The following is a 17,314-nucleotide window of genomic DNA, read 5'->3' on the forward strand; positions in this document are numbered from 1 at the left end:
GGTTTACAAGCTATAAGGAACACCATTTCAGATAAAACCACAGCGGACTTTGCCACCAAACTCTGCCAATTTGTCCTTACCCACAACAACTTCAAATTCGGTGATGACCTGTTCCTTCAGATCAGCGGCACAGCAATGGGCACCCGCATGGCCCCACAGTACGCCAACATCTTCATGGCAGATTTAGAACAACGTTTCCTAAACTCTTACCCACTCAAACCTCTCTTATACCTGCGATACATTGACGATATTTTTATCATCTGGACACATGGTCAACAGACCCTGAACACCTTCCACCAGAAATTCAATGATTTTCACCCCACAATCAACCTAACAATGAATCAATCTATGCAAGAAATACATTTTCTGGACACTACTATAAAAATACAGGATGGGCACATAGACACCACCTTATACCGTAAACCAACTGACCGACAAACATATCTACATGCCTCTAGCTACCATCCCAAACATACCAAACAGTCCATTGTATATAGCCAGGCACTACGTTACAGCCGCATCTGTTCCAATTCTACTGACAGAGACTCTCACCTAAGAGATCTACAGCAAACCTTTTTAGAACTAAAATACCCAACAGATGAAGTTAGACAACAGATCAACAGAGCCAGACTGATACCCAGAGAGAACTTGCTGCAAGACAGACCCAAAAAAGAAAATAACAGAACACCTCTAGTCATCACATACAGCTCCCAAGTTAAAACAGTACAACGCATCATCAGAGATCTACAACCTCTCCTGGACAATGACAGTTCTCTTTCTCAAGCTCTGGGAGGAAGACCTTTCATTGCCTACAGACAGCCACCCAGTCTTAAACAACTCCTAACCCACAATAATACTACAACCAGACCTAACACAGACACTGGCACCAGAGCCTGTAATAAACCCAGATGCCAACTTTGCTGCCACATACACCCGGACAACACCATTACTGGCCCCAACAACATCACACATACCATTTCGGGACTATTTAATTGCTCATCGTCTAACATTGTGTATGCCATAAAATGCCAACAGTGTCCTTCAGCTCTCTATATTGGACAAACAGGCCAGACCTTACGCCAAAGAATAAACGGACATAAATCGGACATCAGGAATCACAAGACAGAGAAACCAGTAGGAGAACACTTCAATCTCCCAGGACATTCTATACAAGATCTCAAAGTAGCTGTTTTACTACAAAGGAATTTCAGAAATAGACTGGAAAGAGAAGCTGCTGAATTACAACTTATCACCAAACTTAAAACAATGGAAAAACCTGGCCTGAACAAAGACCTTGGATTCTTATCTCATTATACATGACAAAGCCATTTTTCACCTTTTCACCCCTTGCTTCCTCCTGTAAGACCTATTGCAGTCGTTAAGAGTCGTCAACAGGCTCATCACAGCTATCTGCCAATCACCCATTCCTACCACCCTTCTGAGTAATACCCCTCCCCACCTTCTCACTATATAGAAAGGTCTGGAAACTTCTGTTTCAGTGTATCTGAAGAAGTGTGCATGCACACGAAAGCTCATACCAAGAACTGACTTAGTTGGTCTTTAAGGTGCTACTGGAAGGAATTTTTTTGTTTTGACTATGGCAGACCAACACGGCTACCTATCTGTAACTGGAAGCATGACATTAGTAATCCACTCATATTGGTTATACAAGATGCAGATCAGGCAGATCCTCACATTCTTGATCTTTGGAGCAATCATGTGACTAAGTATTTGCTTGCTATTTGTAATTATTTCTCTCAATGTTCCCTCCCCATATTAATTTACATATTTTTCTACTTCTAGAATAATCATAAAAGAAAATGCATTTTTAAACAAGCGCTTTCTGATAATTTATGATGAATGTGCCTCGGGTTTTGCTTTCTTTCCCCTGCATGGTCAGTGTGCCTTGACTCTAACATGAAGGAAGTGATTGTATGTGTGATTGAACGGATGATCTCCTTATACAGGCCTACTAATTATTATGTTTTTAATTAGCCAACTATCTTCTTTAAACTTGACAGTCCATGAAGCCCCATATGGTGGGTGATGTTTTGTAACAAATGATAGTTGAACATCTGAACTAATTTGTGTACAGTGTCTTCTCCATTGGCTTGTTGTTGGCAGTGAAAACAGTCCTGGCAAACACTCTTATTAGCTATGTGGTATAAGCAGAAATAAACCCCCTGCTGTGTGCCTATAATAGAAGGTATTGTGGACTTTTATGAAATAAAACAACATTCGGACCATAAAGTCTTATATTCTGATTTCAGTTTTACCAAACTAGATTTGGAACCCAAATATTTTCTTCATGTAGGCAATGGGATGATTCATTTAGCATGCACCCAACATGGAAGAATACAGTAAAGTCAATTTGCTTCCATATGTTGCAACTTAATGTAAAAGGGGGAAAAATCAATGTTCTCTTGCTGTAGACATTAGTTCCAGTTATCAGAATAATGCAACTGGAGTTAGAGCTCATCAGAAGCAGTATGTACATGCAAGTTAGTAAGTACAGTCGTACCTTGGTTCTTGAACAGAATGCGTTCCGGGAGTCCATTTGACTCCTGGAACAGTTCGAAAACCAAGGCACAGCTTCCAGTTGGCTGCAGGAGTGTCCTTCAGCCAATCAGAAGCCATGGAAGCCGCACCAGACATTCAGCTTACGAAAATTGTTCAAAAACCGGAACACTCACTTCCATTTTTTATTATTCAGGAGCCAAAATGTATGAGTTCCAAGGCGTTTGGCAAACAAGGTACGACTGTACAGCAAACATTTACTTGAAGGAAGCTTCCATTCTTTAGAGTTGTTGAAGAACATTGAACCTAATAATGATCAGCTGCTTATCCCCAGGGGTTGCTATTTGCATTTTTATAAAATGTGCACATTAAATGCAAAGGGATATTTAACATCATGGCTACTCTGGCCCTTAGAAGAAGCTTGTCAGGAGTGGGTAATGTATGTGCAGTATATATTTCATGCAGAATAAGCAAGTTCACTCTCTTAATACCGACATGAAAATTTCACAGTATAACTTCTTTTTAAAAGAGGTTTCAATTCAGCTGAATTTTGGCAGGCATCCAGAGGCTCCCTTGTTCAAATGGAAGCCTATTCTACATGTGGACACCCCCCCCCTGCAATTTCTGTCATTCCCCTTTCTGTTGCAGCCCACTGCACCACACTGCTCCTGCATCCCCCTGCTTACAAAACAATCAGTAGAACAACAATATTATAAAATTGCAGTCTGTTATAATAAATAACAAACAACATTTAGCAACATTAAAATAACAGCAGTAAATGAAAGCATGAGTAAATGTAGGGTCATAAACTCAACCCCAAGTGGTGGTATCATTTTTATTATTCTGCTCAGTAACATCATTCTTTGAGCTGCTTACGGACATAAAATGATGAAATACGGTTAAAATAGCAATATCATATAATGGCAATATCAAGCTTTATTGGACATTTGAAGGATACAAACGCAAAGACAAAAATGTGTATGGTTTTAAAGAATATTGTCAGTCACTGGGAATGTTGGCAGTTATACGGTTGGAAATGAAAGCATGTATTGAAACACCATTACCCAGATGCCAGGAGTCAGTAGCAGGTTTTGCCTTCTTTTAACAGCCTGTTTATTTCACCCTATGGAACTCAAGGGAAGCCACATAACATCAAGATGACATGCTTTGAAGTCTCAGCAATTGTTGGGACTTCAAAGTGTCAAGAGTGTACTTTAAGGCATTGGCAGCTGCATCTCCACTGTATGTATAATGCTGGGTGTGCAGCAGCTTTGTGGTTTGGGAAAATGAGCTGGTAGGACCTTGTGCTGGGCCTAATTAAGCTTGTGGACTAGATGTTCTCAATCCCTGGCTTAAAGGAATGGAGCACAGCAAGGTGGATGGTTGGGTTTTTTGTTCCCTATCCACCCCATAATACTCCTTTTCATGTAAAGCAGGGATAGGGATCTTAGGGCCCTCCATATTTTGTTGGACCTTGGCTCCCATCATCCCTGACCATTGGTCATGCATGCTGAGGCTGGTGAGAGCTGGATTCCAACATCATCTGAAGGGCCATAGGTTCCACATCCCTGATAGGCTTCATTCATTCATTCATTCATTCATTCATTCACACTTTATTTGTGAATTGGAGAGATTCATGGATCAAAACCACACATGCCTCATCACATCTAGTTGGACCCTGCAAGTACAGTGGAATGTTGGAAGAATGGGATACAATATTGGGAACCAACTTTTATTTAGCTAGCTTCAGTGTTCAGCTTCAAAACCCAACAGCTACCAGTTTTATTCCTTCAGATATATAGCTAAATCAGTTGGTGTCTTCTGTTAAAGTAGCATTGATTTGCTCCCCTCCCCTTAGTCCATGCCTGAACATTTGTACCACACTAAATGTCATGCTGAATTTGCAACTAAATGAAACTGTCTCCATGGCAGAATCTTAAATGCCTAGAGACTGTTTCCTTTGTGAATTCCAATCAAATGAATGATCCTAGTTGCTACTTGAATTTCCTTGTGAACCCAAGAGACAACTAGACTTCTATCAGGCTCTGCAGCAGCTACTTATGGGTAGCTATGAGGCCAGAAGCCTTTCCATATAACCTGTTGGTTGATTGTTCTAAATTGTTGCCAGGTATTGATGAACAGTAATCTGACAAGAGTGAATGGGCAGCTGAGTGTAAAGGGCAGTTCTAATAAAAAGAATAATGAACACTTTTTGCTTTAATGAATACCACCAGTCCATTTGACAGAATTCTGCCTGTTGACCCTGCTAAATCAAATTCATACTTAAGCTGGTTTCCCTGAAAGCTACCGGCTAAGCTGCCAGATAGCCATCAGATAGGGATTCTAAATTTCAGCTTAATGATACTGCCACCTAGTTTTGGGACACATTAATTGCTTTAAGATCCAGCTGTGCAGTGAGGACTTTGTGTTGTGCTGAATGTGAAGAGCAGCAGCTTGATTTCATTTGCTTCTGTGACACAAGAGGAGAAGCTGTATGATATTCTGTGTCACTGCAAGCATCAGTCTTGCCCTAATCTTAAAAAACGCATCTGTTAATGTCTGTCTTAATGAAAGTGTGTCAATGTTTTCTGAGTGCAGAGTTTCAGAGTGGAGAACCAGATCTTTACCTTGAAGCTGCATCAAGGTCTGACTGTGAATCTTGGGCTGTGGCTCTCGGAGAGGCAAGTTCTGAAGGTCTGCGCAATAAAATCGAGCAGCTCCAGAGACTGATCATGGAAATCAAGGAAGAAAGAGCAGCAGATGAAGTACATCAGTTCATTCCATCAGCACAGGCAGACACTCTTGCAGAGTCTAAGCTTACAAGTAAGCATGTTGTTTATTGGACCTTAATCCTGTTAATACCTTTTTTTGGTGGAAATCCTCTCTTCTGTGAATGGCCAGTTTTAGGCAGATTAGAAATCTTTGTTGCCAAGTGTTATTCTACTCCAGTGCTCATAATCACTAACCATTTGGCAGTGTTGCCTCGGGCTGATGGGATTCGAATGAAACATTATCTGGATGAGCACAGGTTACCCCTCTCTTTTGTTGTAGACAGGCATGTTAATATAATACTGATAATGTATTTTGCTTCTGGCTTGCATAACTTGCTTCCTATGGAAGGCAGATATATAGCTGTCAGTTAAACTATTCTTTGTAGTGTTGTTGTTTTTTTTAAGATGCTGCGTACAAATGTTGTTTTGCATGTATTTCTACAGGACATTTAATGTTCAAAGTATGATACTGTATTTACCCTTATAACAAGTAATTAGAGACAGGTCATTAGTTTAACACTTTCATTATAGAAATGGGAACCAGGACTGAGAGATAGGCTTTTTTAAGGTATCCTAACTCCAAGCAATAGGGACGCGGGTGGCGCTGTGGGTAAAATCTCAGCGCCTAGGACTTGCCGATCGCATGGCCGGTGGTTCGAATCCCCGCGGCGGGGTGCGCTCCCGTTGTTCAGTCCCAGTGCCTGCCAACCTAGCAGTTGGTTGTCCAGAGGAGGGCAACCAAAATGGTCAAAGGCCTGGAAACGATGCCTTATGAGGAACGGCTAAGGGAGCTGGGCATGTTTAGCCTGGAGAAGAGGAGGTTAAGGGGTGATATGATAGCCATGTTCAAATATATAAAAGGATGTCACATAGAGGAAGGAGAAAGGTTGTTTTCTGCTGCTCCAGAGAAGCGGACACGGAGCAATGGATCCAAACTACAAGAAAGAAGATTCCACCTAAACATTAGGAAGAACTTCCTGACAGTGAGAGCTGTTCGACAGTGGAATTTGCTGCCAAGGAGTGTGGTGGAGTCTCCTTCTTTGGAGGTCTTTAAGCAGAGGCTTGACGACCATATGTCAGGAGTACTCTGATGGCGTTTCCTGCTTGGCAGGGGGTTGGACTCGATGGCCCTTGTGGTCTCTTCCAACTCTATGATTCTATGATTCTATGAAAGCACCCCCGGGTGCAAGTAGATAAATAGGGACCGCTTACGAGCGGGAAGGTAAACGGTGTTCCGTGTGCTGCGCTGGCTCGCCAGATGCAGCTTGTCACGCTGGCCACGTGACCAGGAAGTGTCTGCGGACAGCGCTGGCTCCCGGCCTATAGAGTGAGATGAGCGCACAACCCTAGAGTCTGTCAAGACTGGCCTGTACGGGCAGGGGTACCTTTACCTTTTTAACTCCAAGCAATAGTACTCCGCCTGTCAGAATTTTGATCATGCTTCTGAATCATAAGGCAACATCATATAAATTTGTCAAAGAAGAAAGGAGCTGAATGAATTGGCATCACTGGCTAACTATGGGCAGCTAAGGCTATAGCAACTCCCATGTGTTCAGCAGGGCTTGTATTTAAGACAGCAGCCCTCCATACCACATAAGAAGCCTCTTTTGCAATTATAGGGAGTTTCAAAAACCTTGGGGTGGTGAGTTAGGTTCTGTTATTCCAAGGGAAATTGTGGGGAACCCCAATAAACATGCCATGGATTGTGATCCATGGTAGTGTCGCTATGCATGGAAGAAAAAACCTAAACACGTTGCAGAGTTTCCAAAAAATAGACCAGAGACAATTGTACTTCATCCAGCAGAGCTTTAGTGCTACTGAAGGCAAATGAGCATAATGGTCACAAATCCAATAACATTCAGGATTGGCACAGTCCATAAGAAATCCATTTGCAGCAGACTTACTTTAAACTAACAAGAACATATAATAAGACTAAACCTTAACACTATAGCATACAGAACAGAAACACCACACCAGAACAAAGAGATAGAAAGAGAAAGTTAGTGAAACCCAGGCTCCTCCTGGCCTGACTATTATAGTCAGCATGACCTTGACAGAAAAGATAACACAACCAGTATAAACCAGCTGTACTCAGCTTCCCAGAAGGAATAACCCAAACATCAGAAACCTTTTTTTTTTCACACAGACAAGCTTCAAGAACCCTCTTGAACTAAGTAGAACAGGAAAGATCTCTGTACATCAGATCAATACTTTCTGTACTAAGAAATGCAAACTGACAGGTAGTCTCAGTTCTAAATTTGGTTGCATAGAAGTAAGTTCTGCTGAAATGAATGGGAGTTAATTCCAAGTACATAAGTTTAGGCAATGAGTAAGCCTGATTAAATTAAATGGGGTTTACTTCTTGTAGACATTGATATCATTGCACTGATAGTCTTATGGAAATATTATGATGTTTACTGAGTTTTCACTGAGTTTAGTCATGTGACCCTTCTAAATACATGTCCAGCCATTCTGGTGAAGTAATAATTTGTTGAAAAAAGCAGCAGTGAGCTTTGCATTCTGAGAAAATTTGATGTAAATGACATAGCCAATTTTCTTTGACTGGTGCACAGGATAACAATTACTTCATCAGGATAGCTTTCCCACTATGATTGTGATTCATTAGAACACAAAAAATGTTGTTTGTTGATCAACTACAGTGGGCTCTAAAAAAAGTAGATGTGGTGAAACATTGCATCTTGATTTGCAGCTCACTGTAGGTACCATTGGTACAATGCTAAGTATACTTCGTCATATAAAATTCCAGTGTATGAATTATTACCGTATATATTTTAACTAGATACTCTTTTACCAACAGATCTTCAGAGGACTGTCAGTGAACCAAAACTTGAATTCAGTCTTGGTAAGACACAACTTTAAATGTTGCATAAAACTAAAGTTGATAGGTCGCATCCAGCCAAGTCATACTCAGAGTAGATCCACAGAAACAATGGGCATGACAACCTTAACATCCATTGTGTCTACTCTGAGTAGAACTTAGTTGGATACAATTATATAATATATAAAGAGCATGACTTTCCACTTTAGAAAGCCCTGAAAAGAAGAGAGGCATATAACAGCCATTTTATCAAGTGGCCTTGTAAATGAATCTCTAAAACCTTGAATGGAAGCAGTTTGGTTTGTTTAATCTACTGATGATCTGGCTCAGACGTTTTTATTATTAAACACTGCAAACTTGGGGCTGGAACACTTACGCATTCTAACCTTTATAATATATGCAGGTCTATAAAAGATAGGATTTTTAATGTTGAACTAATTAATATGTTCATGTAAAAATTATTTATAGGAAAGGTTTTAATTTCAAGGTACAGCAGCTTCTTGAGTGTTACCTTTTGAAACAGAATGTCTCTTTGGCAAAGTGTATCTTATTAACTGGTACATGCCATTCTTTTTGTTAAAGTACATGTAGCATAGCTAAAATGTTCAATCAGTCAAGCATACTAATTAACTGAACATGTCTTCATAGCATTAGATAAGCACTTTTTTCCTGTAAAAAGTGCACCTTCCCTTGCTTTGTTGAATTGAATTCCAGTGCTTTCAGAAACATTGAGTCATTTCTTCAAAACCTACGAACTTTGCAAGCTTTGCAAGTTTCTTTCGGTATTAGGTTATACAATTATAACAGATACTTCAGTATGATGCAATGTGAATTTAATGGCAGGAATTAAGACCAGAATTAGGATGAATAATAATGTTAGCTTTGTTTAGATAGAAGGAACGTGTGGATTACTTGTGCCCAGATTTATTCTACAACCTACTAACTGCTTAGTGAATTGCTGGATATTACATTTTCATAACTTTGGCAGCAATCCAAACCACAAAAAGTGTACTCAGAATTAAGTCCCATTGAATGCAGTGGGCCTCACTCTTAGGTTAGTAGGGTTGGGCTTGCAGCTTTACTTCCATAATTATTTTAGTAGCTGGGTAGTCATTGTCTTTTACTGTAAAGGCCAGAAGTCATCTTATTTCATCATGACGTATACTGCATTTCAGGTAATACAATTTCTTAACCTTATCCTAAGCCTTAGCCTTATATTTGATAGATTGCGTTCTTTCCCACTTTTTAATCCAGAAGTGGGGATGCAGCATGCATAAAATAATAAAATATACCATTAAAATTACATTAAGCCTGTTTCTATACTGTATGATACATAGCGATATTCTTGGGTAGTGTATTTTCCCTTCCAAAAGCCCAATTATTGTAATAGTTCCTCAAAGGTCACCTAGCCCAAGCCCAGCCAATACAGAAATCCACTCTTACAGTATCCCTGATAGATGGCTATCCAACTTCTTCTTAAAAGCCTCAAATGATGGAGAGTACACAGTCATCTGAGGGAATGATTTTTTCTTGTAATTTGAACCCATTGGTTCCAGATCTATCCTTTTGTCTGGACCAACAGAAGGAAAGGATCGCTTCTATCCTATGCTTTTCATACCAGCATTTATTTTTAGATTTTGCTTTTCTGCAGAATGATTCTGACTTGAGCTCTTTAGAGAAGCCCAGCCCATTAGAGAAGCTCAGATTTTAAAGAGGCAAGGATATATGGATAGTGACCTATGATGTTTTTCTTCTAAAGCCAGTAGGCGAAAGAAGACTTTTCAGTCATAAGTTTTACTTGTTTGTTTTGGATTAAAAAGCATAGTTTGAGGGAAGTATTTTGAGTAACCACTGTTCAGTGAAAAGTTAGTGGATATCTGAGCTTGAAAAGCTATTTAACAGCTGGAAGGGTCCTGCTGGGATTTAACCATTTTAAAGAGACACAGTTTTATCACTGATGTTCCGGAGTGATGCAGCAGATAATGGGATGGGACTTTGACAAACATTTCAGACTAAAGGAGATGAAGTGAAGATATAATAACAAAGAGAAAGGGACTCAGTGTTTTGAGAGTGGGGGCTTGGAGAAGTTTATGGTTTCAGTTATTTATTATGCATTAAATTGTTTAAGCACAGGGTTGGGGGTTTTTTTAATTAAAAAAAAGCATTCTGATTTGTTCTATGCACTGTATTACTTATTTCACATATTTTTCAAAAGCTGGCCTAAATTTGTTTTTGGCTAAGCTTTACAACATTTACATTCAGTTGGACAAATGTATCACTCCACTAACTTGCACCATTAATGCAAATTTTGTTTATTTTGATGGTTTGTGTTCTAATGGGGTTCTGTTCCTCAGATTACATCCATTATTTTGCAAAGATGCCCTTGGCTTCATCAGGGAGTTCTACTGGTGAAAATATTTTCATGATTGCTGGGGGGTGGGGTTGTTGGTGTTACTTCTTAAAATAATTTTAAAGTACCTAAAATTTACTTTGTTCTGTACATAGTCGCTGCCTGCAGCCTTACACTCTAAAAGGTGTAGGGACGTAGGTGGCGCTGTGTTCTAAGCCACTAAGCCTCTTTGGCTTGCTGAACAGAAGGTTGGTAGTTCGAATCCGTGCAATGGGGTGAGCTCTCGTTGCTGTGTCCCAGTTTCAGCCAACCTAGCAGTTCAAAAGCATACCAGTGCAAGTAGATAAATAGGTACTGCTGCGGCACGAAGGTAAACAGCATTTCCGTGCGTTCTGGCACTCATCATGATGTCCCATTGCACCACATGATTTAGAAATCTGTCTGTGGACAAACACTGACTCTCTTGGTCTGAATTGAGATGAGCGCCGCACCCTATAGTTGCCTTTGACTGGATCTAACCGTCCAAGGGTCCTTTAGCTTTTACTCTAAAAGATGTGGCTCATATGGAAAAAAGGAAGGGAAGGGAAGAGGAAATGAGCAAACTCAGGTTACAAAGCAGTTCTGGGACAGAAACAGTTTTGGAGGGAAGGAGTCAAATGGCAGCTGATCTCTCAATGAAGCCAATGGTGAGGGCTTTGGTAGGTTTGGCCAACAGTTACATCCTTTTGGCATGTTCCTTTCATTTTAGAAAATTAAACAATATAGCTCACGGGTTGATTGTCTAAGCCAAATTCTGCAGGTTTTTCCCCTGAGACCATAGAGTCTGTATTCAAGAGTCTTAGCTACATTTATTAACAACTGAGGTATGTTTAAGGAATTTTATGGGTTTTATGAGTAAAACTCTCACAAAAGTCTCTCCATGTGCTCCTTTGCTATCATAGTGCATTACCCCTGGCCTGACAGTGGGTATTGGCTATGGGTACAATAGGAACACTTTCTCTTTCGCTGCCCTATAAGGTTGGAAATACCTCCCAGAATCCAACTGGGAAAATTCAGAACCAGCAAGACCAGACTGCCCTGAAGGACTGGAAGAAATTCATGATATATTTGAAAGACATTTGTAATCAATTGACATTGCTTGTAGGGTTACAAGACGTTTTGTAAGGAGAACTATATGAATTACTGCGAAGGAGTTTGTTTAGGATTTGGATTTTATAGCAATAAGTATAATAATAAAATGCAAAATTAGAAAGGAAGTTAGAAAACCATCAGTCGAGGATAATGGAAGTCCTAGGCTGTGATAGCCAAAGGTCTGTTATGTTGTTTAAAATGGGATGTTATGTTTGGAAAACATGTGTAAAAAACAATTTTGTGTGTGTGTGTGTGTGTGTGTGTGTGTGTGTGTGTGTGTGTGTATATATATATTTGTTCCAGAATCCTTCCCAGAATCCTTATGTGTGTTGCTAGCACTCCTTAAAATCCCTCTGTTTTCACATGAAAGAGCACATCTGAGTTAAAATTTGGGGTGCTAGGAATGTTTCCCATGGAAGAATTCCCAGCTCCCTGACAACTGCCTGCAACAACCCACTGCAACTAGGACTGAGCTAGCCAGGAAAGAGAGCAGTGCTTTATCGCTTGTGAGAGTTCCATCTCCCATAGGTAACTCAACATACTGCTGTGCTGTGTATGAAGTTTACTAAACCACAAAGATGAAGGGGGAAGAAAACCACTCCCTCTTTTCCTTCCTGTGGTAGAGGCTGGTGACCCTTCTGCACAAAAGCAAAAGCATTTTCAGCTTATACACAAGGCAGTCAGAATCCAAGCCAAAGTGGAGAACCTGTGTCTTTCCCAGGTATTGTTCAACTCCCATCAGCCCAGCCAGCATGTGTGATGGTCAGGGTTGTCATGAGCTATAATTCAACAACACCTGGCAGTCTACAGGTTCCCTACCCTGGCCATATAAGTGGCTGTTGATAGAGCATGACCTTAAGTGTATTTGAGAAAGTAAGCTTACTGACAATAACTTGCCTAGAAGTATATTTAATATTTTTTATTACATTGGGATAAAACTGACTTGTGAGCCAAAATAGAAATAAAACATTTTAAGCATGGTCAGTATTTTGCTATGAGCAAATAAGTGTTGCTTGACCTTTAAACAAACTGAAACAGAATATGACATTCTACACAGGTTGCTGGGATCAGAAACCTTTTTTTGAGTGTGACATTCAGCATTCACATAAGCCATTGATTTGTGGAAGATGATTAGTGGCTTGGCAGTTTTTATTGGCCTTGGGATGAGTTTTTTATCTGACATTCTAGGCCAATTAATGAGATGGCAGCTTTGGGCTATCTTTATTACCTTCCAGCCTGTGAGCAAATTATTGGAGCTTCAAAGAAATGAAAATGTTAAAATATTAGTGATTTAAATAAAATTGCAGTTAATCTTAGAATCATAGCATCATATGGTGGTTTGAGCAAAGTCTGTTCCATTTTGGATTCCAAAGAGCATTTATGGAGGCACTGATGATTGTTTATGGGCTCATCGTTCTTGAGAAAAGCAGATGGGTGTCTTCTCAATTGTGTCCTGGGGCATAATTTTCTTTTCTCTAGAAAGAAATTTCCTATAGGCCGTAGGACAGGGGTCGGCAGACTATGGCCCGGGGGCCGGATGCGGCCCACCAGGCTCGTAAATCCATCCCACGGACCCTGCCACCCACTTGGTCAGTCCCCGTGCTGAGCTAAACTGGCGCGGCGCAGCGTTTCCTTGAAAAAAAGCCACAGATGCCTCACCGCACGGAGACTGACTTCTGTGATGCTGGCATGGCTTCGGATTGGCTGCAGGAAGTCTTGCCGCCCACTTGCTGAGGTAAACCCAGCACGGCCATGGACACAGGGGCCGGTGGGCAGGCGGTGGGTCTGGGCCGCACCATGGGCATCGTGACAGGCACGTTGCGGGGCTTCAATTGGAGCTTGGCACACCTGCTGACCCTGCATCTGGTGCCTGGCTCAGCACTGCTGCTGGTGGCACGCTCAGCGGCTGCGTTGGAGCAGCTGTAGGGTGAGCTGTGCGCCACCTGCCCAGCACTCTGTGTGCGCGGCCTGCCCCCCGACTTGGCCTCGGATGACAGGCCACAGCGTGTGGTGCACGCTGCCTAGGAGCTCCACAGGGACAGGCCAATGAAGCGGCCGCTGCTTGTCAACAACACTGGTGAGCGGGTGGTACCGAGACGTGCTCTTGAGCACGTGCAGAGTGCGTTCCTCCTCCAGGTCCAGAGGTAGCTGCGGGACCAGCTTGCAGGGTATATTTTTAAAAATACAGTCCGGTCCCCCACAAGGTCTGAGGAATAGTGGACCAGCTCCCTGCGCTATTAGTAAAATGTTATGAATATAGATAGGAAAAGACAGCTACCAAAACCACTGACTTCACCAGTCTTCCTTTCTTTTATTTTATTTGTCTTTGTTTTGGAACCATTCACTTAAATGTGCTTTGACATATCACAGATAAGTGGCGAGATCACAACAGGAAACAGTTTCAGGCAAGTCCAGCTGTAAATGCATAGTATCTCCTCTTATTTTGGATGTGATAAAGCATTCAAGCAATGTGTCCATACAGTGTCCTCTTTCCATATCGTGACTAAGCTGAGTATCTGAATTCATCCTCAGTTTGCACAATCACTGGACTTACTGTATGGTTTTCTAGGATTCAAATACACTAAGCAATCTTAATTTGCTTAGTTTTCTGGACTTGCAGCTTGCGTTGAATGATTGTCTACTCAGTGCTTCTTGGTTGTTCCTGGAAAGCTGGTCACAGTTCCTCTTGCACTTCCTGTGTCTTGCACTTTACACAGTAACCTCACCAGGCTGGTCAGATATTGTACCCATGTAACTTTAAAGTTATGAGGTGTAGCAGAGAGATTCGCCCTCTTTGTATTAACTTTTTGTAATGTTAAATCTATATGCAAAAACAAACAATTAATTCCTAAGAAATCAGAATCTTTGGGGATACCTTCTGTGGAGATTATGAGAATCAATAGATTGTTTGGCTCCCCAAGGATATAGTTGTAACTGTTGCCCCATGGTTGGCTTAGTTTGACCTTTTTCAGTTTTTTTGAGGGGGTGGGGTGGCTCTCTCTAAAGCTTAGGAACTATGTGTGTGATATAGCTGCTGGACTGTTAGCTGTCCCATTCACATCAGTAGGTGAGTTATTAAAAGTACACTATTACCCCCCTACTGCGTCAGGAGGGGTGGAATGGAGAGTAGACTTGTGGCGTTACCAACTTTAAAAAATAAATGAATTGCTTAGTTGTTCATGGGAAGGGTTTGTTCTCTGAGCTGTTGAATAAAACTCCTTCTATAGGGTAAGTTCAGCAGGTTTCCTCCAGTAACTTATATGCTGAGAAATTGCAATTTCCCCTTAAACAGAAGCATCACCTTAAGACACTTTACCTGTAACCTGTTCAAAAATAGAGTTGCAGCTGCAGTGCTACTGCATGGTAATAAAATTGGCAACACACTCTGTCAATTCCTGCCATTTGTGTTCTCTACTGCTTTAAAAATGGAATCTTCACCCTGTGATTAGCCCTGCCAAGAAATTTTATAATGTCTTACTGGAGCATATAAATCAACATAGCCAGTGGCAGTATTTAATTTGACTTCCCTGAAACAGTCAAGCACGATGCAGTTTGTTTAAATAAAAGGTGACTAAGTTGGGGTGTCTGAGAATGATTTCATGGCAAATTATTTGAAAGCTTATCCATCAGGATACTTGGGTGTGGGGGCTGAAATTTGAATTACTGTGTGTGTAAATTTGCTTATATGAAGTGTGTGTGTCTGTGTGCGTGTGCACATATGCACATACATGTAGTGGGAGCTTAGTACGTTCATATGTAAGAGCTGAACCAGTTCCACAGGAAAGCCTTGCAGGAATTGCATAGATGGTTAGTGGAAATGAAAACTCAATTTAGCTTTCAACATGTGACTTCCTATTTCTGTAAGGTACTTCCAAGGGACTTCCTCTGCTAAATCAGCTGAAGCTTTTCTGCAATTTAACTCTGAAACATAGCTCAGTCTGCCTTGCCACAGAGCGGTGTGTTCACTTTGATTTGTTTTTACAGAGATTTCCCCCCACTTTCCCTCCCCTTCTCTCCTGTGCCATTTCCAGCATGTAAAGATCTAGTGGCTCCAACTCGTGATCGAAAACTGAATACATTTGTGCAGATCACCGTGGTTCAACCTGGAGAACAGTCTTCAACACGATATACAAGCACAGAAATTGTGGAGGTGAGCTCCTTTCTTTGTTCGATCACCATTAGTCATCAAACGCTAAGTTTTCTTTTCTTTTTTAAGCCAGTACAAAGCAGGGGAGGAGAGGGGAGTTGCTGGCATTTGCTTGTTTGTGAAACTTCTGCTTCTGCAGAAGGAAACATAAAAAGTTGTTTGGCTTTTCAGACACGCTACAAAATGCTCTGGGGAACTATTGCTTCTCCTTTGATGTTAAGACCCTCCCCCCCAAATGTAGAAGTATTTTAAAATACGGAGTTTCTGCAAAGAAAATGTTAGCATGCTGTATGTTTGCAATGAACTATGTCATCCGAAACACAAGGGTTTGTGCTTCATGAAGAATGCGTTCTACGGTTTATACTGATAATATTTGTAGGCATAACTTTCTGCAGCAAACATTGCCTGGTGTGGCTTTGCCCTGGTGACTTTTGGTTTTGTCTGCTTCTTGGAACAAGAGTTTACTTTTTGTTACCAAATATTCATGTTAAGGAGTTTTAGGATACGTTGTGGAAGGAAGCAGGTTTTAATTCTGTGAAACTACATCCGAATTAGCTTCTCACTATTAAAGAAAGTTTCCTGATGCATCAAAGGAATGCTTTTTGAGCAGTCTTCCGGCTGCAAATTTAGCTGTCGTGACTTGAACTGCTAGCAGGACTACAGCTGTAACTCAAACAGCCTGCAACACAGCAGGATGGGCCTTGTGCAGACTGCTTTGGCGTGTTGCACTGCATTTGTTGTAGCAGACTGTTCAGGCATCAGTCGAACCCTTTCCTATTACAGTTTAGAGTTGGCTGACATTCTACACAGAACCCTATATATGTTCAAACTCTGTATTTTATTTTCATGTATTCTTCCATTTGTATGCTACCAGTATCCCTCACAGGAGGCTAAAAGCAAATTAAAAACAATACAGCTGAGTGGGATTTTTTAAAAAAACTTTATTGATCTGCAAGACCACTATGCAATATCACAAGACTACTTTGCAAAATCCCATCTTCGCGCAAGAGGGTACTGCTTCTTAAAACATACAAAGCCCCTGTGCTTGTGGACAAGTAGTTTCGTGCTTCTTTTAATCACAGCATGAAGTAAACACCTTCAGTAAGAAAAATACACAGCAGGGGAAGACGGCAATGATAAAACCCTGACAATTACAACTCTCAAAAGATTTGGTGAAAACGGTTTCTTTGCCTAGGAAAATTGCTTGTAAAAGAAGAATGTAATGTAGGTGGGAGAAGGAGAGTAGAATGGCTTGCTTGAGCTCCTGCTAGCTTATAGTATCTTGCAGGAAATGCATGGCTGACTGGCTGGCTGGAACCCTAAACAAGAGTTCTTCTGTTATTGTATGGTATTGGTTTATTGCAAAAGTCTGTGGCAAGTTATAAATAAATTTACAGTATTGGTATTCTTTTTTATCACTTTCATTAAGAGCGAAGCAGCTGTTACATTTATATCTGACCTCTCTGCATAGAGCTTTAAGATGAAAAATGTGGTTCAAAAACATATATTTGAAAATACTTAAATACAAAAAGTTTTTTTTCAAACTTCTTCCATGATGG

The 17,314-nt window shown here is 40.9% G+C and overlaps 1 protein-coding gene across 7 annotated transcripts in view; it reads left to right on the forward strand.

The window, feature by feature from the left end:
- The window catches only part of INPP4B (inositol polyphosphate-4-phosphatase type II B), a gene marked incomplete at its 5' end in the record, with an annotated part of 286,774 nt that overhangs the window by 122,512 nt on the left and 146,948 nt on the right, over positions 1-17,314 (forward strand). For all 7 annotated transcript variants that reach the window (XR_014160193.1, XR_014160194.1, XM_081876074.1 and 4 more), the window contains 3 exons: positions 5,116-5,340; positions 8,107-8,151; positions 15,640-15,758. Coding sequence is in view for 5 of the 7 variants with exons in the window: in XM_081876074.1 (XP_081732200.1) it covers positions 5,116-5,340; positions 8,107-8,151; positions 15,640-15,758 (389 nt within the window). The remainder of the gene's footprint in view (positions 1-5,115; positions 5,341-8,106; positions 8,152-15,639; positions 15,759-17,314) is intronic.

This window comes from Podarcis erhardii, assembly GCF_964252035.2.
Source record: "Podarcis erhardii genome assembly, chromosome: 9".
Taxonomy (NCBI): Eukaryota; Metazoa; Chordata; class Lepidosauria; order Squamata; family Lacertidae; genus Podarcis; species Podarcis erhardii.